General features: G+C 45.4%; 1 protein-coding gene across 2 annotated transcripts in view; it reads right to left on the reverse strand.

Moving 5' to 3' along the window:
• rassf4 (Ras association domain family member 4) overlaps window positions 1-27245 on the reverse strand; it is a 65566-nt gene that overhangs the window by 7568 nt on the left and 30753 nt on the right. For both annotated transcript variants that reach the window (XM_033012851.1, XM_033012852.1), the window contains exons 3-6: window positions 12484-12584; window positions 10178-10253; window positions 1377-1525; window positions 404-513 (exon numbers count right to left, since the gene is read on the reverse strand). In XM_033012851.1, coding sequence (XP_032868742.1) covers window positions 404-513; window positions 1377-1525; window positions 10178-10253; window positions 12484-12542 — 394 coding nt within the window. In that variant the 5' untranslated portion in view covers window positions 12543-12584. The remainder of the gene's footprint in view (window positions 1-403; window positions 514-1376; window positions 1526-10177; window positions 10254-12483; window positions 12585-27245) is intronic.

A 27245-nucleotide genomic window follows, 5' to 3' on the forward strand; every position in this document is an offset into this window, starting at 1 on the left:
TCTCTTGAAAGCATCCAGAGAACCGGCCTCCACTTGTTTGTGTCAGAGTGAAGGTCAAGGCTGGCGGGAGTCGGGTTCCCGGGATGACAAGAGATATTAAGGCTTTGATCAGGAGGCAGGTAAAGGGGAATCCCTCAAGGAGTGTAGGAGATATTGGAGTAAACTTAACATGGAGATCACAGGAACGACAGCTTACTGCACTAGAGATTGACACAAAATGTTGGAGTAACTCAGCGAGACAGGCAGCATCTCTGGAGAGAAGGAACGGGTGACGTTTTGGGTCGTGACTCTTCTTCAGACTGTAATGTTCTTACAGGGTGATACAAGGTAGTTCTGGGTGGTGCCTCAATTTCGTCCCCTGGAGTTGGTGCTGTGTCACTGCCCCACTGTACACCTGACTTACCTGAGGTGCCGTGAGTGTCCACGTCTTGTGGAAGTTCACCTCTATCGGTCGACTCACAGTCAACTTCCGATAAACAGGTATTTGTCAACATCCGTGACACGGTTCCTTTCCTGCAGGATTAATGTGGGAAAGATGATCATTAAAATCATACTGTGAACACAGTAATTTAAATTGGAGTCTGGAGAAGGGTCTTGACCAGAAACGTCACCCATTCCTTCTCTCCAGAGATGCTGCCTGTCCCGCTGAGTTACTCCAGCGTTTTGTGTCTGTCTTCAATCTAAATTGCAATATGGATCAGTATCGACAATAGAATCACCCACTTACTGAAACTTTGGGAATATGGTCATGAGAGCAAATCTGGCGTGCTGTGCCTTACGGAAATGAAACTCCAATATATCCACACGGATAATACTTACTTCCCATGCAGTGGTCACAAAACCAGCAATCCCCCCCCCACCCCCCGCCATGACCGACCAATCTGCAGGCGAGGTGATCACCCTATCATCCCACCGGTGAGAGTCCGGAGAAATTAATCCTTGATAAGAGCAGCAAGAATCACGGCAACACAGCGGAGCAGCGGGTAGAGCTGCTGCCTTACAGCACAAGAGACCGTGGTTCCATCCTGACCTCGGGTTCTGTCTGCGAGGAGTTTGCACGTTCTCCCTGTGACCATGTGGGTTTCCTCCAGGTGCTCTGGTTTTTCTCTCAAGAACGTGTGGGACTGTAGGTTAATTGACCCAGTGTGTCGGGAGTGGATGAGAAAGTGGGATTGTGTAGATCTAGTGTGAACGGGAGGTGGACGGTGTGGACACAGTGGGTCGAAGGGCCAGTTTCTATGGTCCATCAATCAGCCAGCCAATGTTGGAGAGGACTATCGGCTCATCTCCAGCTTGTTCCATCCTGTCTACATCCTCTCCACTCAGCAGTGTTGAGGGGTGGCTGTGACACTGGCCTCAGGTAGCGGCTTGCTTACCTGTGAGAGTTGGTCTCTTGTTCCAGTCGGAGGAGTTTGGATGCTGAGAAGTGTATGCGTTCATTATCATCCTGCATCTGGAGGCGTATCGGTCTCCTGAGACCCCAGGAAATGTTGAGCAGCCCCTCGATGATCAGCTCTGCATCATCCTAGAGCAAAGGTAAACATGGCCAGTCAGGAAGGCCAGGCAGAACCTCGCAATGTCACTGGGGCGGCATGATGGTGCAGCGGGTAGTGCTGCTGCCTCACAGTGCTAGAGACCCGGGTACAAGTAACAGATTGGGTGAGGAGAGATTGATGCAAGGATACTTTGGTCAATAGATATGAACTCATGTGTACAAGGCAATGCGTTCTCTCACTGGCAGAGTAACCTGCATGACTATAAAGTTAAAATCTTGCTGAAGAATTGTCGACAAAACCTCAACAAATGCTTATTGAGAATGGAGAACATTTTAAGAGAAGGCAGAGCCTCAGGGAAGTTGTTTCACAATGACTCTGGCATTCCTGAGTTGTGTTTTGTCCGCAGGGATATGAAGCCGAACCAACCAGCAAGTTCTAAATCTCATCAATATGCACTCCAGAAATCTAAACCCTCTTGAGAATATTCACATCTGGAACTCATTAAACATCATCTGAAAGTCAATTATTTGAGAACATTCTGCCTTGTTTTGCAGTTTCTGTTTGCTCGCGTTAGACAAGGGAAAATCCCAAGGCAAACTGAGGCTAAAGTGGAAAAGAGGACGCAACATCTCGGACTCGGGGTAACATATGTGCGGAGCCAGAGGATGTGAGGTCTTTAAGGAATATTCTTCCAACATTCCCCTGTATGGAAGGTTGTCAAAGTATACACCGGATATTAGTCAGCTACAGAAATGAGCAATGGCCCATGGACATTAATTCGAGTAAATGTCAGGTGGTGTACCTAATGTTCTTAAGGTCTAGGAGCAGGATAAGGCCATTTGGCCCATCGTCTACTCAGCCATTCAATCACGATTCCCTCTCAACCCCATTCTCCTGCCTTCGCCCCATAACCTCTAACCCTGACTAATCAAAAACATGTCAATCTCCCCCTTAAAAATAGCCATTTGTGGCAATGAATTCCAGGTAATGGTAAAATATACAGTGAATAAAGTTACTCCAGCACTCTGTGAAACGTCACCTATCCATGTTCTCCACAGATGCTGCCTGACCCGCTGAGTTACTCCAGCGCTTTGTGTCTACCACCATCTAACAAAGCTGGAGGGTCCCAGCCGGTCAGCCAGTGCCCACTGATGGGGAATAAGCTCCTTTCTTAACTCAGGCATGCAGATTATGGAAATCCCACGTACTAACTCCCTCTGCATCCTTTCAATACAGAAATATGCCCAGAGGTTTTTTTTGTTCATCGGTAAAATGGAACCTGCGAGATGCCGCTCACCCAGGTGACTATTTGTGCGCTCGCCACAGAAGCAGATTCACATATTGCAATCGCTCCACACTGCTAAATCTCTAATACACACTGGCTTTATCTTGCACTAAACGTTATTCCCTCATCATGTATCTGTACACTGTAAACGGCTCGATTGTAATCATGTATTGTCGTTCCGCTGACTGGTTAGCACGCAACAAAAGCTTTTCACTGTACCTCGGTACACGTGACAATAAACTAAACAAATTATAAGAGCGCAAAACCAAAGACTGTAGGTTATCCAAAAACAAAGTCTATAGCAGTTCGTAATTGACGAGGTAGAGTTAGTGTAGGAAGGAACTGCAGATGCTGGTTTAAACCGAAGATAGACACAAAATGTTGGAGTAACTCAGCGGGCCAGGCAGCATCTCTGGAGTGAAGCATCTCTTTTCCCCAGAAATGCCGTCTGACCCGTTGAGTTACTCCAGTTGTTTGTGACAATAAACTGACCTGACCTGGTGGAAAGAGTGGCGGATGAGTGGTGATTTGCTGTGGGAATACTCCTGTCCTCTGATGCGTGCGTTTTTTTTGCCTCCCGGGCTGATTCACATGCGAAGCGCGATGACTGAATGTTCCGGAACGCGCATCACCCTGACCCCACACAGTGCGGTTCAGTGGAATCTAACACAGCCAAGCACGCAGTGACCACCAACTATAAACAGCTGGAATATTGAATTCCCAACACTCCCGGATGGAATTCACCATTCCTCCTCAGCAACGACAGTCAAGGAGCGAGCATGATCCTCAGCTGTCCGCGCAAGGGTTTTACGGGAAGATTTAGCTCATCGCTCACTCAGGAACAACTGCAGGAATCTGCCCCACATGGCACCACACGTTCCTTTACGGTGCCGCTCAACTTCAGTGAAACGTTGCTAAAAGCCGGGAATTTAGGGCGAGGACCACGAAATGCAATTTCCATTCCAGGATCGTCCTGTCGAAGGATGCGTGGACAGGGATACCAGTGAAGGCAGCGTGGTCTGCACCATGTGTGAACCTGGTACACCTGTTGGCATCACCTGTGAACCTGGTACACCTGTGTTGCACCACCTGTGAACCTGGTACACCTGTGTTGCACCACCTGTGAAGCTGGTACACCTGTGTTGCACCACCTGTGAACCTGGTACACCTGTTGGCACCACCTGTGAAGCTGGTACACCTGTGCGGCACCACCTGTGAAGCTGGTACACCTGTTGGCACCACCTGTGAACCTGGTACACCTGTTGGCACCACCTGTGGAGCTGGTACACCTGTGCGGCACCACCTGTGAAGCTGGTACACCTGTGCGGAACCATGTCTGAATCTGCACCATGTTTGAACCTGAGAACCATGACCTCCAGATTCAAAAACTTCTGCTTCCCAGCTCCCACCAGGCTCTTGAACACTGCACTAACTCTAAATGCAATAAGACATCTTTATTTTTGAACTCAAATTCTCTGAGAGTGGAAGGTAATTGCTCATTCATCAACCTGATGTTCGTAAGTCTACATGTCGCCTTTCAATGACTTGTCCTCTTGAACAATAGCTTTCCCCGTTCAAGCAATAGTCTGTTTTTCTGCAATGTCTTAGATTAGATTAGATTAAACTTTATTAATCCCCTTATTCAGGGGAAATTCTGATGTCCTTGCAGCACACTAATAAAAATACAACATAGATTCAAAAAGAAGTTCAACACAAAAACATCCCCCCACAGTGATTCCCACTGTGGGGGAAGGCACAAAGTCCAGTCCCCATCCTCTTGTCCACCCAAAGTCGGGCCTATTGAGGCCTCCACAGTCGCCGCCACGGCGCCCGATGTTCTCGCCGGGTGATGGTGCTCCGGCGTCTGGAGAACCCCCAGCGGCTTGGGGTGCCAGGAACGGCCGCCTTCCCACCGGAGACCGCGGCTTCCAAGCCAACAGACCGCGCCGAACGGAGCTCCGCACACTGGCGATCTCGGCGAGAGATCCCAGGCTCCGGGATGTAAAGTTCAACGCCGCAGCTGGCCGCTCCACAGAAACGCGGCTCCACAATGTTCTCATCGGCGGTCCCAGCATACTGGAGTTCCAGCGCGGCGACCCAGGAAAGGCATCGCCCGCTTCGCAATAGCGCTCCAGCACTGCGCCGCCGCCGCCGCCAAAGCCGATGTTCTGCGCCGCCGCCAAAGCCGATGTTCTTGCCAGGTCCCCTCAGGGAAAACGTCGCTCCAGGACCCGCTGGTAGGCCGCAAGGACAGGTCGAAGTCGCTGCTCGGAGGAAGGCAACCCCTCCGACCAGGTAGGGACTCGAAAAGCAGTTTCCCCCTTCCCCCCCACCACCCCCCACACATAAAAAGATTAGGTCCCCTGACTGCACACTCAACGTACTAAAAATAATAAAAAAGAAGGGAAAAAAAACCGGACAGCTGCAGGACAGGCAGCCGTTCAGGACAGCGCCTCCTCCTCTATCCACTCACTCACCCATTTCTCCGTCATTCTGAAGCATCTCAATCACCCCTCACCCTCAGTCATGAGGGTCTTGGATAAAGTGAACACTCACAGTCTGTTCCCCTGGGTAGGATTCACAATCCAGAGGGGGTAGACTTAAGGCGGGAGGGGAGAGATTTCAGAGGGACCTCAGGGGAAACATTTTCTCTCAGGGGAAGCTATAGCAGCAGATATAATTACAACTTGTAAAAAGCATTAGACAGCTATATGGATAGGGAGGGTTTAGAGGGGTTTGGGCCAAATGACCAGCCCAGAATGTTAACTTTGTCAGCAGTGATGGGTCGGGGTGGAGGCCAGTATCCATGTTGTTCAACGCTAAGATTTTGTAACTCTGACGAACAACTGAAACTGCATGGAACTAATTTAATCTTTAGACTTTGATTCAATTGCCTCAGTTGTTTTTCATTTGAAGATATGTGAAATTGTGTGGGCTCATAATAATAGGACATCTGACCAAAATGTTGGCAAAGTGGTCAGTGTTAGTTCACTTCCTGAGGCGAGAGAGAGCCGTTAGACACTTAGACAATGCTAGAGGCAGTTAGGGGGATTCCAGAGACTTGAACACACAGCCAACAGTGGCGGTGGAGGAGATATGAATCTTATATCCATTTACTTATTTCCCTCTCATATAATTCCTGGTATTAAGGAACATTTCACTGAACAGAGATTTATATGGCTGTGTGGGCTGTGTGGGATAAGATTTTGAAATTACTTATTTAAAAGAAAATCAGTAGATCATGCACTCTAACATCTGTGGCTAGTCCGCAGAAGACTTCCTGAACAATAATACAGAGGCTACACTGCAAGATGCAAACCACTGGTTAGCCGCAAAATAGGATGGCCAGGTTACAGTTTGTCAAGAAGTACTTAAAAGAGCAACCACTGTTCTGGAAAAAGGGTCTTGTGGACAGATGAGACGAAGATTAACTTATATCAGGGTGATGGCAACAGCAAAGTATGGAGGAGAGAAGGAACTGCCCAAGATCCAAAGTATACCACCTCATCTGTGAAACACGGTGGTGGGGATGTTATGGCCTGGGCATGTATCACTGCTGAAGGTACTGGCCCACTTATCTTCGTTGATGATACAACTGCTGATGGTAGTAGCATAATTAATTCTGAAGTGAATACTGTAGACACATCCCCAAAACAAGTATAAGCTAAAGATGGCTGCAATACAGGCCTGGCAGAGCATCACCGGCGAAGACACCCAGCAACTGGTGATGTCCATGAATCGCAGACTTCAAGCAGTCATTGCATGCAAAGGATATGCAACAAAATACTAAACATGACTACTTTCATTTCCACGACATTGCTGTGTCCCAAGCATTATGGTGCTCTGAAATGGGGGAACTATGTAAAACACTGCTGTAATTTCTACATGGTTAAACCAAAATGTATAAAAATGGCCTTTATTCAAATCTGACAATGTGCACTTTAACCACATGTGTTTTTTTTCTATTACAAACCTCAAATTGTGGAGTACAGAGGCAAATAAATAAATGATGGGTCTTTGTCACAAACATTATGGAGGGCACTGTAAATGTTCAAGCCATCCAGTCCTGGCAACATTCCTGTGAATCTTTCCATCTCGTGGCTGTGTTAAATTTAGGGCCATTATTGACAATAGACAACAGACAATATTGAGGTCTGCTACATCTTGAGAGTGGCTAGATCTGTAACTTCTGCTTTTAACTTCAGCAGTTTAATCTCAGCAATGTCTGTAATACCCTCTTGTGCAATGTGCCTCGTTTCCTGAAATCTACCGAGCGCTGTGTGTAAATTTAGACATGAACTTGAACTGAAGAAGTTTCTCGCTGTGCTAACCCCCAAGTCTGAATGGATATGCAAATCTTTAGAGAAGAGAGGGATCTGTGGCCACTGCTAAAGAGGGTGACAACTAAGAACAGAACCATATCTGGGCTGATCACCAAGGAAGGAATCAAGGACTGTAAAACTGTCTTTGGATTGTTTCATTTGACATATCAGATTTTATTCTTATCAAACCTTTGAAAATATATAATTTATCTATGGTCTATTAAATATCATGGACATTTATCATTCCTAGTATTGTCTCCACGTAAGTTCAAAGTCTTATGGCCCTACTATAGTTAGCATTACCAGACCTCTCGGGTTTCAATGTTAACCAGTCTGCTTTTCAGCAATGTCACCATTTTTCTGAAGCGCTCCCCACCCGTCCACTTCCTCCTTGGTCTCAGCGGCACCAATCACAAATTCATGAGTTCTAGGAGCAGAAATAGGCCATTCATCCCATCGTCTAGTCTAGTTATAATTATTAATTTATTGTATCATTGATTATAATATCTCTGGATCAGGAGCGAAGGTCCATGGGAAGGAGCGAATGCCACCTGAACACAAGTCGTGGTCTGATCAACCACGGCTGGGTCTCCATCTGTGAAGCCTCCTCTTACCTTCCGTCACCAAGACCCCCTGCTTTCTTCCTGCCCTGACCACCACTTCCCTTCTCCCAGGATGGGTGGAGGTGGCTTCAGCAGCCCCAAAGCCTTTCCTCTGGGTTTCATGTTCAAACCCTCAGGGCTGTTATTCACTTGCAACTGGCATCAAAGACCTCAAATAGACACAAGTAGCTGGAGTAACTGAGCGGGTCAGACACCATCTCTGGAGAGAAGGAATCGGTGACGTTTCTGGTCGAGACCCTTCTTCAGACCCAAAGTGGCCGAGAGAATGGAAGTTCTGTTACTCCCCGCCTCCCTTCATCATAATTAACCAACTAGCAATCCAACCACATTGGCCTCCGACCAAGACAGACCTTATCGCAACAAACCTGGAAACATTCCATCCTGGTTCAAAGGTTGATCTGGAATTCTCTAACTAAATATTTATCTCTAATCTGAAAAAAACAACAGAAAGTGTTCAAGATTTCAGCAGATGATACAGAGAAAGAGAGTGAATGTTTCAAGCCAAGAGCCCTTGATCAAAGCTGGAATATGAGGATCATTCTCTGGAATATCGGAGTGCAGAGAGCGAGGCAGATTTGTGGAAACAGAGAGTACTGCCAACATTTATCTGAAGACAAGTTCGGGCTGATTGAGTGTAAATGTGCAGGAACTACAGATGGTGGTTTAAACCGAAGATAGACACAAAAATGCCTGAGTAACTCAGCGGGTCAAATAGCATCTCTGGAAAAAAGGAATAGGAGACGTTTCAGTTCTGAAGAAGGGTCTCAACTGGAAACATCACCGGTTCCTTTTCTCCAGAGATGCTGTCTGACCCGCTGTTACTCCAGCTTTTTGCGTCTTTCTTGAGTGAAATGTAATTGGGCAATAAAACGAAAAGTGCCAAACAATGACATTCCCAGACTTGAATCCAACGAGCAATTGGCGGTACACAAAATTGCTGGGGAAACTCAGCGGGTGCAGCAGCATCTATGGAGCGAAGGAAATAGGCGACGTTTCGGGCCGAAACCCTTCTTCAGACTGCTATTGGAGCAATTGGCGGAACTGCTCAATGGGTGATGGGGGAGATGAATCTAATCTAAGGTCCTGGTCGTTGATCATTAATTTAACAGATTTGCAGCTTTCTGTTTCAGTCTGAGACGCCTCATTGGGTTAACACTGAGTTAACAGATTTGGGATAGAGCCAGTGATGGAACCTGCATTCAGCTCACAGGCTGCAAGACCTCTTCCAAGAAACCACGTGATCTGCCCTAACTATTTAATTCTGCCTGACTCCAGCACCATTTATCCTGCACACAATGATCTAAAATAGCTTGAGGCACTACAGCTCGCAGCTTGCCACCAAGATCTCTGTGGCTATCTGCCCATTGGCTGCTGTCAAGTCCAGAGATGCTGCCTGACCCGCTGAGTTACTCCAGCTTTTTGTGTCTATCGAGTGAAAATGTAATTGAGAAATAATCAATTAAGGTGCCAACAATTCAAGCTCTTAAAGAATCTCAGCGCAAGAATAAAATAAAATATTTCCATGAAGTAGGTTCTGAATCTTTTAGTGTGAGTTGAATGATGAAGAACAAGTCAGAACATGAATTAAGGGCAGGTTGAGATGACATTTACCAGATTGATACAAGATTCGAGGGTATTAGATGCAGGGAGAGGTTGAACAGACTAGGGTTGCTTTCTCTGGACCATCGGAGATTGAGGGGAGACCGGATAGAGGTTTATAAAACTATGAGAGGTGTAGATAGGGTAGACAGTCAGAGCTTTTTCCCCCAGAGTGAAAATATCACGCACTAGAGAGAATAGTTTTAAGGTGAGAGGGGCAAAGTTTAAAGAAGATATATTTTACACAGAGGGTGGGGGGTAGTGGTGGAGGCAGATATGACTGTGGCATCGAGAGACTTCTGGACAGGCAGATGGATGTGCAGGGAATGGATGGAGAGGGTTTACAGAGGGTTCTGTGCAGGCAGAGTAGAGTTAATGTGATGTGAAGGGCTTGTTTCTGTGCTGTGTTGTTCTAGGCTTCATCCTCCGGGTGCTCCAATTTCCTCCCACACTCCAAAGACGTAAACGTTTGTATTCTAATTGGCTTTAGTAAAATGATACATAGTCTCTAGTGTGTGCAGGATTGCGGTGGTGTGCGGGGATCGCTGGCCGGCGCGGACAGACTCAGTGGGCCTGTTTCCGCACTGTATCTCTTAACTAAAAAAAACATTCAGGCAGATTCACTTCTTGGTCAAACCATGCTGGGGAAAACTGAGAGATCAGGTGAATGGAAAATAATGTTCTAACCCTTTATGCAAATGGAGAAGCTATGGAAACTATTTCACAAAATGCCAGTTAAAGATGAGTCCATCTGCCAGTGACATCAAGTGTCACATTGTTTCCCTTGCACGGAACAATGATCATGACTCAGTGTTGTGCAAGCGAGCACACTGTAGGTGATGGAAGACCTACCTCTCTATGTCTTAACTGGAAACTCTTGCCCTCTTGGTAGCAGTTGTAGGTCTTTAGAAGCATTAGCAGTTCAGACCTGGAGAGATAATAATAATAATAATAATAATAAATTTATTTGTATAGCACGTTTAAAAACAACTCACGTTGACCAAAGTGCTTCACGTCAGTGCAGGTACTAATGTGATACATACAGCGGTAGACAGACCTAACAATACATACATACACTGTTTACAGCGCCCCCTCAGAGGGACTCAAAAACGCTTGGGAGTAGAAATAGGTTTTGAGTCGTGACTTAAAGGAGTCGATGGTGGGGGCAGTTCTGATGAGGAGCAGGATGCTGTTCCACAGTCTAGGTGTAATGGACATAACAGGCACATTATTACATGTCAACATGTTGTAGTCACCGGTAGTGAGTGTCATCTGGCTGGAGTTGGCCGTGACAGAACAGTGTAGGAGGGAGCAGACAGGTGCAACAGAGAGGTGGGGTGGGACAAGCCGGGCAAGTGATAGGTGGATACAGGTGAGCGGGGCCGAGGGGTTGGATTGGCATTGGGTGAGGTCAGTGACAAAGGTTAGAGGTGAAAAGGAGACAAAAGGGGGTCAGATACAGAGAGAGGAGGTGGAAGGGGAATGGATGGATGGGGACATGGGGGGGGGGGTATCAAAGGGGAATGTGTGATTGAGGGGTGGGAGATGGTGGGAGAAATGCACACTGGGGTGGAGGAGGAGGAGGAGAGATGTGTTACTTGAACTTGGAGAATACAATGTTCATACCGAAGAGAGACACAAAATGCTGGAGTAACTCAGCGGGACAGGCAGCATCTCTGGAGAGAAGGAACGGGTGATGTTTCGGGTCGAGACCCTTCTTCAGACTGGTTAGGGATAAGAGAAATGAGAGATATAGGCGATGATGCAGAGAGATAAAGAACAATGAATGAAAGATATGCAAAAAAGTAACGATCATAAATGAAACAGGCCATTGTTAGCTGTTTGTTAGGTGACAACGAGAAGCTGGTGTGACTTGGGTGGAAATGTTCAAAGCGTTGGGTTGTCAGCTAAGGTTTTGTGTTGCTACGAGAGGCTGGGATAGCAGCGATGGCTGATTGGTGGCATGCAGAGGAAGTGGTGGTCAGTGCTAGTTTGATTCATCACTAAAGCTGAATGGCTGCGGCTACATGCCGGTAATTTTAAGAATGGAAACTGCTGGCCTGTCATTATTCTCAACGAGACATGGTCTCAGTTTCTCCAAGCAGAAGTGACTGACACGAGTTTTTAAAAGGGAAACACGAGATCGGATATCCTTGGCCAATACCTCATCCCCACAATTACTTTCATTCCATTTCAGGTTCCTCCAAATTATTTGCATTGAGAATTGAAAATAGTGCATAGAATGAGAGGATGGATGGATGATGTTTTATTGAATGATACGAGGGAGACACAAGAGACTGCAAGATGCTGGAATCATGAGCAAAAACAAAATCCTGGAGGAACTGTCAGGCAGCATCTGTGAAGGGAATGGACAGACAACATTTTGGGTCGGGATCCTTCTCCAGTCTTAAGAAAGGTCCCGATCTGAAGTTCATTTCCCTTCACAGATGCTGCCTGGCCTGCTGAGTTCTTCCAGCACTTTTTTGTTTTGAAATATTATATTCACATTACACAGAGGGGAAGTTGTTGAGAAGGAGAGGCAACCTGAACCCCTGAACCATGAACACAGACCTCAACACTGTTTTGGCAGTTCCTCAGGATCAAAGGTGACTTATGTCCAAAAGGACACAGAGTGCTGGAGTAACTCAGCGGATCAGGCAGCATCTCTGGAGAACATGGATGGGTGACGTTTAGGTACCAAGATACAGTGAAAAGCTTTTTGTTGCGTGCTATGCAGTCAGTGAAAAGGCTATACAAGTTTGCAATCAAGCCATCCACAGTACAGGATAAAGGGAATAACGTTTAGTGCAAGATAAAGTCCAGTGAAGGAGACTGTGGATTTGTGACTGACGTCCTCAGTGGGGTGATGCCTGTATGGTCGTGAGTAGTCACCCAAAGAGTGGTTGCTTTTTCTGCTCGCCGCTGGATTTCCAACATGTTGAATATTTTCGGCGACCTGCTGTGACTTTGACGGGTCCAGCAGTCGCCGAAAAAAATCGCATAATTTGGGACAGGCCCTTAAAGATAGACAAACGTTTCCCCAGCACTAGAGACAAGGATTTAGGGTACTGAGGCAGGGATTCGGAGCAGATATTAACGGGACCATTTCACCCAGAAACTTTCCAGCAGACTATGAAGCGAGTGATTGCCTCACTTACTTTGAAATACGTTTGTCTTCACTGATTTTAACAAGCACGGCATTCTGATGTCCATCCATCTCTCGACTTCACAAACCACCCACTCGCCACAATCCACCTGTCTGAAGAGAAAGGCTCATTACATCACAAACAACTGCGCATAGGAGACTGCAGATACTGGAATCTGCAGCGCAATACAAGGTGCTGGAGGAACTCAGCAGGTCAGGCAGCATCTGTGGAGGGAATAGCAAACAATGTTTCAGGTCGAGACTCTTTAGTTGTAGTTGAGTTTATTATTTCACGTGTACCGAGGTAGTGCAAGGCTTCTTTGTTGCGTGCTAACTAGTCAGCAGAAAGTCTATACAAGGTTACAATCGAGCCGTCCACAGAGCACAGATACAGGATTAATGGAATAACGTTTAGTGCAAGATAAAGCCTAGTAACGTCTGGTTAAAGGTAGTCCAAGACTCTCAATGAGTTCGATGGTAGGTCAGGACCGCTCTCTAGTTGGTGAGAGGGTGGTTCAGTTGCCTGATAACAGCTGGTCTTAAGAAGGATCTCAACCCAAAACGTCACCAATCCCTTCTCCAGAGATGCTGCCTGTCCTGCAGACATGTGGCTTCTAGTTCAAGACATCACTGCTATGGTTAAACTATTGTGAAGTTCAAGTGTTCAAGTTCAAGTGAGTTTATTGTCATGTGTCCCTGATAGGACAATGACATTCTTGCTTTGCTTCAGCACACAGAACATAGTAGGCATTGACTACAAAACAGATCAGTGTGTCCATATACCATAATATAAATATATACACACATGAATAAATAAACTGATAAAGTGCAAATAATAGATAATGGGATATTAATAATCAGAGTTTTGTCCGAGCCCGATTTAATAGCCTGATGGGGAAGTAGCTATTCCTGAACCTCGTTGTTGCAGTCTTCAGGCAGCAACAACCGGGAAACCTGGAAAACTGGAGAATTAATATTCTGAAGTTGAAATAACTGCAACTAACAAACTGGCATCCCAAATCAAAGCAGCTGGGGGTAGCAGGCCTGGTAGCGGTTAGATCAGAGCCAATCACTCCACATAAAGAGACAATTTGAAAGATGGGAATTGTCAGTTGTCATTAATGACACTGAATTAGCAAAACCTTGAAGAAATGAATGAATCAAACATTTGTTAGAAAGACTTTGAACAGAAATCTCTTCGTTATCGCATCTAAATGATGGTAATAAATGTAGCAATGTCAACATCGACAAATCTCAGATTGTCTGAAACATCTTTGTTACACGCTGATAACATTTATAGCTGTATTGCGGTGAATTGAACCAATGGATTAGCTTCGACTGAATCTCCGATAATTATTGAGTAATTCTGTGAATTATTTACAAATGATCTGAAACAATAGGCCGGTCTATTCATTCTATATGTTATAAACTCCCGTGCGGTGAATAGAAAAACAATTATAATATCTAACCTTTCTTTTTAAAATAAGGATAAAACATAAAACTGACTTCCAAACCCAACCACTTGAAAGGGTTCCGTGTCCCTCATAAAATAGCTCTCGAAAATGCAATTTAACGTGGAATTTACCGACCACGTGATGAGTATACCGACCAAGGACAGTATAAAGGGACGAGGAAGTGGCATAAAACCACTGTGCCCTGCGCTACACACCTGCGCTTGCACACCTGCGCTACACACCTGCGCTTGCACACCTGCGCTTGCACACCTGCGCTTGCACCGTTCACAAGTGACTGAGGAGTAACGGGCCAAATCCAGCTGCTTTCAACACCTGGAACACTTACGAGGTTGGTATTGGCTAAATGGGGAAATGCACCAACAGGGAACGGGAATAACTGTCCAAGAGGGAATAGCTGTGAATTTCTAACCTCAAGAGTTAGTTGATATCGGTATTGGTGCTGGCTTATCATAGTCACGTACACCATGATACAAGGTTGGTTTGCGTGCTATCCAGTCTAATCACACTCTCCATGAGTACAAGCAAGCCGTGCCCAGTTACAACAGGTAGAACAAAGGGACGATTACCAGACGGTAGAATACAGTTTTACAGTTAGAGAAAGTGAAAGTGAAAAAGTGCAAGCTCTACATGGAGATTAGGTGGGCAGATCGGGACTACTCACTAGCTTATGAGGTCCATTCAGTTTTCAGATAACTGCGGGTAAGAAGCTATTCTTGAGTCTGGTGCTTTCAGGCTCGGTATCTGCTCGACGGGGGAGGGAAGAAGAGAGATTGCCGGGGGATGAATGATCTTTGATTCTGTTGGCTGCTCTTCCAAGGGAAGGTGAAGCTTAGATAGGGTAGATGGTGGGGAGACTGGTCTGTATATGGACTGGGCTACGCCCACACCTCTCTGTAATTTCTTACAGTCTTGGGCAGAGCTGTTCCCAAACTTAGCTGTGATGAATCATGAAAGGAACAGATCCTACGGTGTATCTATAGACATTGGGAAGAGACGGTGGAGACATGCAGATTTTAGTTAGTCTCCTGAGGAAGTAGAGGCTTTCTTGGTGATATTTACACAGAGGAAATTGAAGCTTTCATCCATCACAAGTTCAGTCCCATTGATGTTGATTGTGGTATGTACTCTACCTGAAGTCAATAAATAGCTCTCGCTAGCATTGAAGGGAGAGGTTGTTGTCCTAACACCATGTTACTGAGTTCTCTGTCTCCTTCCTGTAGTACGTCTTGTCGTTGTTTGAGATCTGGCCCTCTACAGTGGTGTTATTTCTGGGATGGGTGGCTTGTTACAATGGGACATTGAGCTAAAGCAGAACTTTGTTGGATGGCCCTGTTCTCAGTGTCATTTATCATCAGCAGTTTCTGGTTACTTTGGCGCTGTGATGTTATAACTTTCCATCCACTCTTGTCAATGGAAATCTTGATGACTTCCCTGCAAATTCAGAAGTTTCAGTGTGATATAGATATAGGAAACCAAACGCAATAGCTAATAGACAAAAGATTCTGGGATTGAGCAAAAGACAAAATGCTGGAAGAACTCAGCGGATGAAGTCTGAAGAAGGGTCCCAACCCAAAACATCACCCATTCCCCCCACAGATGTTGCCTTACCCGCTGAGTTCCTCCAGCACACTGGTTTTGGACAAATAGCTAATGTTGCAATTAGCAATAAAATGTGAGGATGCTGTTAATGAAATATAAAATTATATTTGTTTTGGAAAAGTATTTTAGATACCAGTGACCAGCAGAGACTGCAACATGACTGGTCAACTCCCTCTGGCCACCTTGATGGCACTTGTATGGACTGCACATCACTTGCATGGTAAGTAACCACATTGTGGCATTTGGAAGAGATGATATTGTCAGTATATCGTCAGCATAATAACTGAGTGAGCTTCTGACTTATTGCAGCTCAGGCTCTACAAGGTTGTCAATGTGGAGACATCAGGAAGTCTGTAAATCGCTTGGAGATTGAGAACTACTCTGTAATCCCTCAAACTGGTACCTGCAACATCGCTCATGTTCAGTGAGTATTCCTGACGTGTGGCCGTAAGCAACCATTGACCCATCACCTGTATCAGTGACGCTGAGAGCTGGTGTACGGAAACAGTGCTTGTTAAACCCACAGAGAATGAATGAATGAATGAGTATTCACATACAAGGAATTTGCCTTGGTGCTCCGCCCGCAAGTGACAACATAGTGACAGTTAGGAATGACAGATAAAACATTAAACATAATAATAAATATGTTCCCACTCTTAGCCAGATGATGGTTCAATAATCGCAATGTTATATGTACCGTGCTTTTTCTCAAGATAAAAAAGGTGCCAGGGCACAAATCAATTAAAGATTAAATTACGTTTATTAACAATTCTTTAACAATGTACCCCCATCCCCATGGTTTGATTTTGTGACCAAACAACTTCTAATTTAATAAACTAATCACTACAAAGTATAAAATCAATACGTTAAAAATTAAATATGTATTACTAAAATAATATACACCAAAGAATTTTACAAAACACACCGAGCATGTTGCTGGAATCATTTAGAGGTGTCAATATGCTTTCCATCACAGACCAAGGCACCAAATATATACACTGTGAGGTTTTTAAAGGATGGGACAATTTTTAGAGCTACATGCCCATCTTATCCATTATTTGGCATTTAAGACACCACTGATGCAGAATGGTGAAAACATATGCTGCTACACAGCTTGATCTTTGAACACAGTTCTGACATCAGCCCTAGTCAACCACTGGCCTTCCAAGTAAAAAGGTGTGGGTGATATACTGGGAATCACTGAGTGAAAGCGGAACTGGAGCAACAATTGTTGCTGAGCTCATTGTTACTGGACGGAGATGACACAATGTGGCCCTCAGCTGCTACTGAACCACTGCATGATGTGTGGCTGCATTCAGTCTAAAAATAAAAGCAGAGCTAAACTACTTCAGCAGCCTAAAATATGGAGACAATCACAAAATGCTGGAGTAACTCAACGGAACAGGCAGCATCTCTGAATAGAAGGAATGGGTGACATTTTGGATTGAGACCCTTCTTCAGACTCTCAGGGTGCAGGGAGACACAGAGATATGGATATGAGGTGTGAAAACGAGATCCTCAGTAGCGGATACCCCCTAATCCATGCATTCTTCTGATAAACCTCCTCTGCACCCACTCTAAAGCCTCTACATCCTTCCTGTAATGGGGCGACAAGAACAGCACACATTATTCCATATTCTGCCTAACCAGTCGCATAAAGCTGTACCTTGACTTCCAGACCCTTATACCCACTGCCCCAACATATGAAGGCACGTTTACCAGATGCCTTCTCCACCCCTCTATCTACTTGTGTTGCCACTTTCAGTACATTAACCCTTGAGATCCCACTGCATGTCAGATGGACAGTGAACTGCAGCTTCAGAGATCATAGTTGCCAGGACTCGAGGGCCTGAGCTACAGGAAGAGGTTGAGCAGGCAAGGGCTTTATTCCTTGAAGCACAGGAGGATGAGGGCTGATCTTATGGAGGTGTATCCTCTATAAGATCAGCGACCAACCAGCAATCCCCGCACACTAACACTATCCTACACATTGGAGACAATATTCAATTTTACTGAAGACAATTAACCTACAATGCCTTTGGAGTGTGGGAGGAAACTGGAGCACCCGGAGAAAACCCACGCAGGTCACGGGGAGAACGTACAAACTCCGTACAGACAGCACCTGTAGTCGGCCCGAAACGTTGCCTATTTCCTTCGCTCCATAGATGCTGCCGCACCCGCTGATTTTCTCCAGCACTTTTGTCTACCTTCGATTTTCCAGCATCTGCAGTTCCTTCTTAAACACCTGTAGTCAGGATCGAACCTGGGTCTTTGGCGCTGTAAGGCAGCAACTCTACCTCTGCGCCACTGTGCTGCATGTGCGGGCTCTGGCACTAGATAATATGAGTGTAATTTGTGCCAAGTTAAACTATATATATATATATGATGTGGATAAGCCACTAACTATGTATTTTACTTGAATGCAGAGTCACGTTGACAGGCGAGAAAGGGCCGATTTGTCTTGATCCAAACACATTACTGGCAAAGAGGTTCATCTTCTGCACACAGACGTAAGTAGAAGTAATTTTACTTGTTTGGACACAAATTGCAGTTTCTCAACCCAGAACGTCATCTGTGTATTCTCTCCACAGACGCTGCCTGACCTGCTGAGTTTGCTCAATGTTCCACCATCTGTGGTCGTTTGTGTTCCTAATTGTCCACAGAATCTCTGTCAAATTCAGGCAGAATCTGCCAACCTTTACATTCCAGGGTGGCACGGTGGCGCAGCGATCGAGATAAGGGCCTGTCCCACGAGCATGCGACTCCATGCGGCAAGCGCGACCTATGCGACTCCATGCGACAAGCGCGACCTAACCAGAAGCGGGGGCCGCGCGGAGGTCGAGTGAGTGACGTGAAGTTTGAGCGAACTCCGTGGGAAGTTCGCGCGTGACGTACGGCGTCGAGGTGGCTGCGGGCCCGGCAGGCCGTTGCCGCGTGGAATTTTTGAACACGGTCAGTTTTTCGGAGCCCAGCGCGATGTCGGGACCAGCTCCGCACAACTCCATACAGCTCCGGCGATCGAAGTGGGACCGGCCCCGCGAGGCCGTACGGCTCAAGCCACCACGTTAGGTAGCGCTTGCCGCATGGAGTCGCATGCTCGTGGGACAGGCCCTTTACTGCCTCACAGCGCCAGAGGCCCGGGTTCCATCTTGACTACAGGTGCTGTCTGTACGGAGTTTGCACGTTTTCCCTGTGACCTGTGTGGGTTTTCTCCAGTTCCCTCCCACACACCAAAGACATACAGATTTGTAGGTTAATTGGCTTGGTGTAAATGTAAATTGTCGCTAGTGTGTGTAGGATAGTGTTAATGTGCGGGGATCGCTGGTCGGCGCGGAATCGGTGGGCCGATTCTGTTTCTATGCTGTATCTCTAAAAAAAAATGATCAGACTGTAAAATCGGACAAACACTTTTGAAAACGCCAGCAGTTCAGAGTTGATATTTGCCAATAGTTGGATGTTTGAACTTGATGAGCTAACACACAGCTGGAGAGGGAAGTGAAGTGCACAGACACATCTGGACAGAGCTCCGGCATTATAAACATTATACTCAGATACTAATCGAACATCCGGACTGGTGATGCAACAGGCCAATGGCAGAAGCCAAGTTCATCTCAAATATTGTTGTACGATTTATACGGATACATTGAAATTGTTTTACCACTTCTACATTCTTGAATAAATCCAGAAGGGTGCAAAAGTTTAGGAAATTTACAACAGACCAAGTCCAAAAGCAAAAATTGTGATGAAACTAAAAATACTGCACATGCTGACGATCCAAAATAAAGCACATGGTGGAAACAAACTGCCAGTGCAATGAGAAACAGTAAAGCGTTATGTCCGAGACTCTTTGTGAGAACTCAAAGACATTTGGACAGGTACTTGCATAGGAAAGGCTTTGAGGGACATGGGCCAAACACAGGCAAATGGGACCAGTTTAGATGGGGCATCTTGGCCAGTATGGACAAGTTGGGCCGAAGGGTCTGTCCATGTTGCATGACTATAGTTCCAGACCTGAAAAAATTATCATTTACTGAAGACAAGTGAAAGAAAGTCAACATTTTAAATTAAAAATCAATTTTAATTATTGGATTACCCTTTAAAGAATAATACTTGCTTCCCCCGATTCCCCTGTTGGACTTTGTTTGAAATAACAGCTTCCCCTTGCTCCCTAACCAACGCCACTTCCCACACAAAACTACACACTATTAGTGGATGAACTCTGCTCCTTGGTGCGTGAGTTGCTGACCTCAGTGCCCATGCTTCTGGGCACTGCCACACGTTGCAGTTAAGTCCTCCATCTCCAATAAGGAGATGCAACGTTGGGACACGTGCTCACCCACAGGGTAATGACCCCAGGGAGACTGTATCAGACTCCACTGATGTAGGAGGCGAGTTGGATTATTGGCCGACCTTGCATCTGGTGAATTACAAAACTTCTTCAGACTGAGATTCAGGGGAAAGGGGAAACGAGAGATAAAGATGGTGATGTAGAGAGAGTTAGAACATGAATTAAAGGCCCGTTTACTTTATCATCGTTACGTTTTTGCATATCTTTCATTCATTTGTTCTATATTCCTCTATATCACCGTCTAGTTTTGTAATTCACCAGATGCAAGGTTGGCCAATAATCCTACTAACAAACTACATTTGTATCCATGGAGTCGGAAACGTCACCTATCCATGTTCTCCACAGATGCTGCCTGACCCGCTGAGTTACTCCAGCACTCTGTGAAACATCACCTATCCATGTTCTCCACAGATGCTACCTGACCCGCTGAGTTACTCCACCTGTTTGTGTTCATCCTATGTCAGAGGTTGAGGTGTGACATCTACAATGTCACACTGGCTCCAGTCTGCAGGTACAATTGCTGAACCACAGCTCCTGGAGTCACTCCCCTACACCTGTCACTTGCTGCCCCTGACTATTTTAACATGTGTTTCAGGAACAGAAAAGATTCCCGCAAGGTGAAGAAATGTATTTGCCGTCGCAGGAATCTCGCTGGCATGAAGATGTGTCAAAAAAAGTGGTCCAGACTAAAAGGATTCCACCTCATGCTGAGATCGGTGGATAAATAGGAAGTCCAGAGCTAGCTGGACCCGCACGTGATGCCAGAACTCTGGCATCCGACCCCGGGCTGAATCACGCTGACATACACAGAAGGCTGAACCTGTTACCCACAATTGTTAATGTACGCAGGAAATACTGAACACGGCGTGATTACGGAAATTTATTTCTCTATCAACTTTGTGTAAAATTTCAAACTCATTCGTGTTTCAGTATAAATAAACTCATTAATGACACTCAACAAAAAAACTCTGAGACCGACTGCATGAAGTGACGATGTTAGTGATCTCATGATTTCAATCGTAACTAATTATTCCCACAGATAGAGTCCCGGAAACAAGTTCAACTCATCCTTGCTCACTAAGATGCCCCATCTACACTACTCCCTTTTTTCTGCATTTGTCATTTATCCCTTGAAACCTTTCCTATCCATGTATCTGACCGTGTCTTTGGAATGAATGAATGAATGAGACTTCATTATCACGTGGCAGGTCTTTGATAAATCAATAATATTCTTTGTTTTGCCTCTCCAAGGTATGCAAACAGTCACCACATAAAGGGCACCACCAAAATTACTAAGTATTCAATTTTACAAACTAGTTTTAACATATTCCATTTGTGCTCCCCCTTAGTTTTCGGTGGTCCCCCCATGCCAGGTTTTCCTTGTTCTTCCACATGGTGGCGCCTCTGTGTACCTGCCTCAACTACCTCCCGAAACGTCACCTATTCTTTTTCTCTAGAGATGCTGCCTGAGCGGCTGAGTTATTCCAGCATGTTGCGTATGGCTCGTTCCACAACCCCCCCCCCCCACCCCCAGAGTGAAAATGTTGCCCCTCTGGTTCCTATTAAATCTTTTCCTCTCACTTTAAACCTAAGCCCTCTAGTTCTTGCTTCCCCTACTCTGAGTAAATGACTGAGCATTCACACTGTCTATCCCTACATGATTTTATACACCTCTATAAAATCACCCCTCGGCTTCCTGCACGTCACAAAATGATGTCCTAGACCTACTAAGCCTCTCCCTTTAGCTCAGGCTCCCAAGTCCCTACGCATGGTCCAGGAGTGTATGGGTTGTCTCTTGCTGAGTGAGATGCCTCCAAGTCGCATAAACCAGTGATGGGAGTCTTGCATCTGAAGAAGGTAGACCACCCACCCTGCCTCACACTTGGGCAGACATTCCAGATGTGCCGGCTAAGAGTGGGATGTGCACATTGGCCATTGGGATGGCATTCCACCTCCTCCACATCTTCACCAGTCAGAGGACCTGACAGTCACATCATCTCTGAGACCCCATCACAAAGAAACTGAATCAGACTAATCACAAAACCACGACACACTGCTAGTCTGGTCAGTGACTCAGTCCTGACCACACATCCACAAGCTGCACCAGCAGTGATGAAATACTTGCTGAGAGGGCTGCAGCTCTAACTATTCCCTAGAAGCTCCACACCTCCCGGGATACAACAGCTTGCATGCATGGCCCCTTTAACTGACTACACCACTCACTCCCCCTACCACAAGTACAGGCTGCTGGAGATGTGGACAGTCTACAACATGCACTTGGTTGATCACCCTGGCTACCAAGTACGGAGACATCATCTCCAGTTGAGGTTCTCCTCCTGATCACTCTCCATCCTGGCCTGAGATACATGTCTGTCCTTCACCATCGCAGGGTCTCACTCCTGGAACCCCCTCCCCAACAGCACAGTGGGGGAACATTCACACAAAGGACCACAACACTTCAACAAGGTGGCCAGCCCTCTCAGGTCATTGATGCTCATTGATGACAAAGGCTCTCCAAAAGGTGGAAGAATTGAAGCCAATGAAGAATTAATTTACACAAAGAACCTTCAGGCAGAAGTAAACCTCCAGCAGTGTTTACTGTTCTTTATCCTCTGGGACCTATCTCACTTCTCCTGAGATAAACGCAACTGTGTCATTGAATTGCTCATTGCAAGACCCGAGACAGCACGACCGGGGTGCGATCCTGACAACGGGTGCTGTCTGTACGGAGTTTGTACGTTCTCCCTCTGACCACGTGGGTTTTCTCCAGGTGCTCCAGTCCAAAGACGGGCAGGTTTGTAGGTTAATTGGCTTCTGTAAATTGTCCCTAGTGTGTGGGATAGAACTAATGTGTGGGTGATTGTTGGTCAGTGTGGATTCAGTGGGCTGAAGGGCCTGTTTCCACACTGTATCACTAAACTAAACTACATTTATCATTCCTTGGCCCACTTAATCAGCTGATCAATATCACACCATATTTCTTCACCATATAGTCATCTTCACTGTCAATATAGGTATCCTCATAAAATACCTTTCTCCCCACATCGGGTATGAAGGTGTGTGACCACACTCTCCCGGTTCTCTCAGTCTCACCGTACATCTTGATATCCACAAGTTAGCTGCAGTTACTTGAAGGTCAACTCCACTGGCAAAGACGGATATGTGTGTGGACCATTCACTTGACTCATACCACAGAGTCCAGGCCAGCTCTTTAGTCTCCAATACTTGGGGTGTAGCCTGACCCACACAGTTACTCCAGTTACTTTGTCCTTTTCATTATTTAGTCAAAGGTTTTAAACAAAGGTTTCAGATCCCTTTCCAAGACATGTCGACACGGACCAGTTCTGTGTACATTAACTTCAGCATCTGCTCATTACTTCTCCTGCTGATCACTCACAGTGGCATCTGGATTATTGGCCTTGAAACTTTGACTTCAGTTTCTGTGCTGCCGCTGCTCCAGCCCACATTCCACACTCCTGAGGCGGGATTTGCTATGAGTGAAACTTCCCGAATCTGGGCAAGATTCGGGAATTTATATCAGAAGCAGACATTCCATTTCTCAGAGATAGATTAAATTCAAGACCAGAGGAAACCAGACACTGATAAAACATTGTAACATCATCATAACGTGATACATTTTTGTGCAAAAATATTTAAGTTAAAATTTTCACATTGCAGAGTTCACGTCAACTACAGTGCCCTCCATAATGTACAGTGTCCTCCACAATGTACAGTGCCCTCCACAATGTACAATGCCCTCCAGAATGTACAGTGCCCTCCATAATGTACAGTGCCCTCCAGAATGTACAGTGTCCTCCATAATGTACAGTGCCCTCCATAATGTACAGTGCCCTCCATAATGTAGTGTCCTCCACAATGTACAGTGCCCTCCACAATGTACAGTGTCCTCCAGAATGTACAGTGTCCTCCACAATGTACAGTGTCCTCCACAATGTACAGTGCCCTCCACAATGTACAGTGTCCTCCATAATGTACAGTGTCCTCCAGAATGTACAGTGTCCTCCACAATGTACAGTGCCCTCCACAATGTACAGTGTCCTCCAGAATGTACAGTGCCCTCCACAATGTACAGTGTCCTCCAGAATGTACAGTGCCCTCCATAATGTACAGTGTCCTCCATAATGTACAGTGTCCTCCATAATGTAGTGTCCTCCAGAATGTACAGTGTCCTCCAGAATGTACAGTGTCCTCCAGAATGTACAGTGCCCTCCACAATGTACAGTGCCCTCCACAATGTACAGTGTCCTCCATAATGTACAGTGTCCTCCAGAATGTACAGTGTCCTCCATAATGTACAGTGCCTTCCATAATGTACAGTGCCCTCCATAATGTAGTGTCCTCCACAATGTACAGTGTCCTCCATAATGTACAGTGTCCTCCAGAATGTACAGTGTCCTCCATAATGTACAGTGTCCTCCATAATATACAGTGTCCTCCACAATGTACAGTGTCCTCCACAATGTACAGTGTCCTCCAGAATGTACAGTGCCCTCCATAATGTACAGTGTCCTCCATAATGTAGTGTCCTCCATAATGTACAGTGTCCTCCACAATGTACAGTGTCCTCCAGAATGTACAGTGTCCTCCACAATGTACAGTGTCCTCCACAATGTACAGTGCCCTCCACAATGTACAGTGTCCTCCATAATGTACAGTGTCCTCCAGAATGTACAGTGTCCTCCACAATGTACAGTGCCCTCCACAATGTACAGTGTCCTCCAGAATGTACAGTGCCCTCCACAATGTACAGTGTCCTCCATAATGTACAGTGCCCTCCATAATGTAGTGTCCTCCATAATATACAGTGCCCTCCATAATGTAGTGTCCTCCACAATGTACAGTGTCCTCCACAATGTACAGTGCCCTCCACAATGTACAGTGTCCTCCAGAATGTACAGTGCCCTCCACAATGTACAGTGTCCTCCAGAATGTACAGTGCCCTCCATAATGTCCACAATGTACAGTGTCCTCCAGAATGTACAGTGCCCTCCATAATGTACAGTGTCCTCCAGAATGTACAGTGTCCTCCAGAATGTACAGTGTCCTCCACAATGTACAGTGTCCTCCATAATGTACAGTGTCCTCCACAATGTACAGTGTCCTCCACAATGTACAGTGCCCTCCATAATGTTTGGGACAAATTATTTTATTATTATTATTTTTATGAAACTTTATTTCTGACTCAAGGTCCAGACAAGGGACAACATTACATAAAAATACATTGCATATAAAAACACCATAAAATACATATATAATCTTAGTATATCACTTATAAAAGCATCATAAATTATATATTAAAAAAAACCACAATACATGAATTAAAATCCAGAATAAAAAAGGAAAATCAGTGTCCTATAACGAGACAGCGATACCAGTGTCTCCACAACTGTGGCCAAGAAAATTGAAGCTAGACACAAAATGCAGGAGTAACTCAGCGGGACCAGCACCATCCCTGGAGAGAAGCAATGGGTGACGTTTCGGGTCAAGACCTTTCTTTTCTGACTGAGGAAGGGTCTCGACCCGAAACATCATCCATTCCTTCTCTCAAGAGTTGCTGCCGGTCCCGCTGAGTTACTCCTGCTTTGTGTCCATCTTCAAATGACGTCACGCGCTCCAGACGGCTGTGCGTACGCATGAAATCGCACGAGGTCGCGTAATTTGCATGCCAAGGACACGTAAGTGAGACAGGCCCTTAAGGCTTTTGACAATAAGCTATGGGCCTGTAATTATTTAGGCTGCATACTTTGTCCTTTGGCTACCAGCTTTGTCCTTAATGACTGGCACTAGCAGAACAGACAACGCAGACAACAATGAGTCTGGTAGCAAAACAGGAATCATAAACCCAGTAAAACAAATAGCACGAAGAGGAGCTATCCTCACACTCGTATACTTAAGATGTACAGCAGAAAAATTATCTAAGCCATTTGCTTTGTAGTTGGACACTTGTTCATGGCATGATACACCTCATGTGACATAATCCCCATTGAGTCATTACTCTCAATATTATCCATACTACACACTATATTGTCCAGACTGTGTTTATGCTTAGTCCCATAATTTCAGGGCACCATAATGTTTGGGACACATGGCTTCACAGGCGTTTGTAATTGCTCAGGTATGTTTAAATGCCTCCTTAATGCAGGTATAAAAGAGCTCTCAATGCCTAGTCTTTCCATCACCTTTGGAAACTTTTATTGCTGTTTATCAACATGAGGACCAAAGATGTGCCAATGAAAGTCAAAGAAAACATTATGAGACTGAGAAACAAGAATAAAACTGTTAGAGACATCAGCCAAACCTTAGGCTTACCAAAATTAACTGTTTGGCACATCATTAAGAAGAAAGAGAGCACTGGTGAGCTTATTAATCGCAAAGGGACTGGCAGGCCAAGGAGGATCTCCACAGCTGATGACAGAAAAATTCTCTCTATAGTAAAGAAAAATCCCCAAACACCTGTCCGACTGATCAGAAACACTCTTCAGGAGTCAGGTGTGGATTTGTCAATGACCACTGTCTGCAGAAGACTTCATGAACAGAAATACAGAGGCTACATTGCAAGATGCAAACCACTGGTTAGCCACAAAAATAGGATGGCCAGGTTACAGTTCGCCAAGAAGTACTTAAAAGAGCAACCACAGTTCTGGAAAATGGTCTTGTGGACAGATGAGACGAAGATTAACTTATATCAGAGTTATGGCAAGAGCAAAGTATGGAGGAGAGAAGGAACTGCTCAAGATCCAAAGCATACCATCTCATCTGTGAAACACAATGGTGGGGATGTTATGGCCTGGGCATGTATGGCTGCTGAAGGTACTGGCCCACTTATCTTCATTGATGATACAACTGCTGATGGTAGTAGCATAATGAATTCAGAAGTGTATAGACACATCCTATCTGCTCAAGTTCAAACAAATGCCTCATTTCATTCTACAGCAAGACAATGATCCCAAACATACTGCTAAAGCAACAAAGGAGTTTTTCAAAGCTAAAAAATGGTCAATTCTTGAGCGGCCAAGTCAATCACCTGATCTGAACCCAATTGAGCATGCCTTTTATATGCTGAAGAGAAAACTGAGAAGAGAAGAGCATCACCAGAGAAGACACCCAGCAACTGGTGATGTCCATGAATCGCAGACTTCAAGCAGTCATTACATGCAAAGGATATGCAGCAAAATACTAAACATGACAACTTTCATTTACATGACATTGCTGTGTCCCAAACATAATGGTACCTGGTTTTGATTGGAAATTTTATTTCTTGGAATCACATGTTTTGTTAATTGTTTTCTTGGCAGAGAGGAGTTGTAATTGTTTTACATTCATAACTTGCTT

Source organism: Amblyraja radiata, chromosome 37 (genome assembly GCF_010909765.2).
Source record: "Amblyraja radiata isolate CabotCenter1 chromosome 37, sAmbRad1.1.pri, whole genome shotgun sequence".
NCBI classification, from domain to species: Eukaryota; Metazoa; Chordata; class Chondrichthyes; order Rajiformes; family Rajidae; genus Amblyraja; species Amblyraja radiata.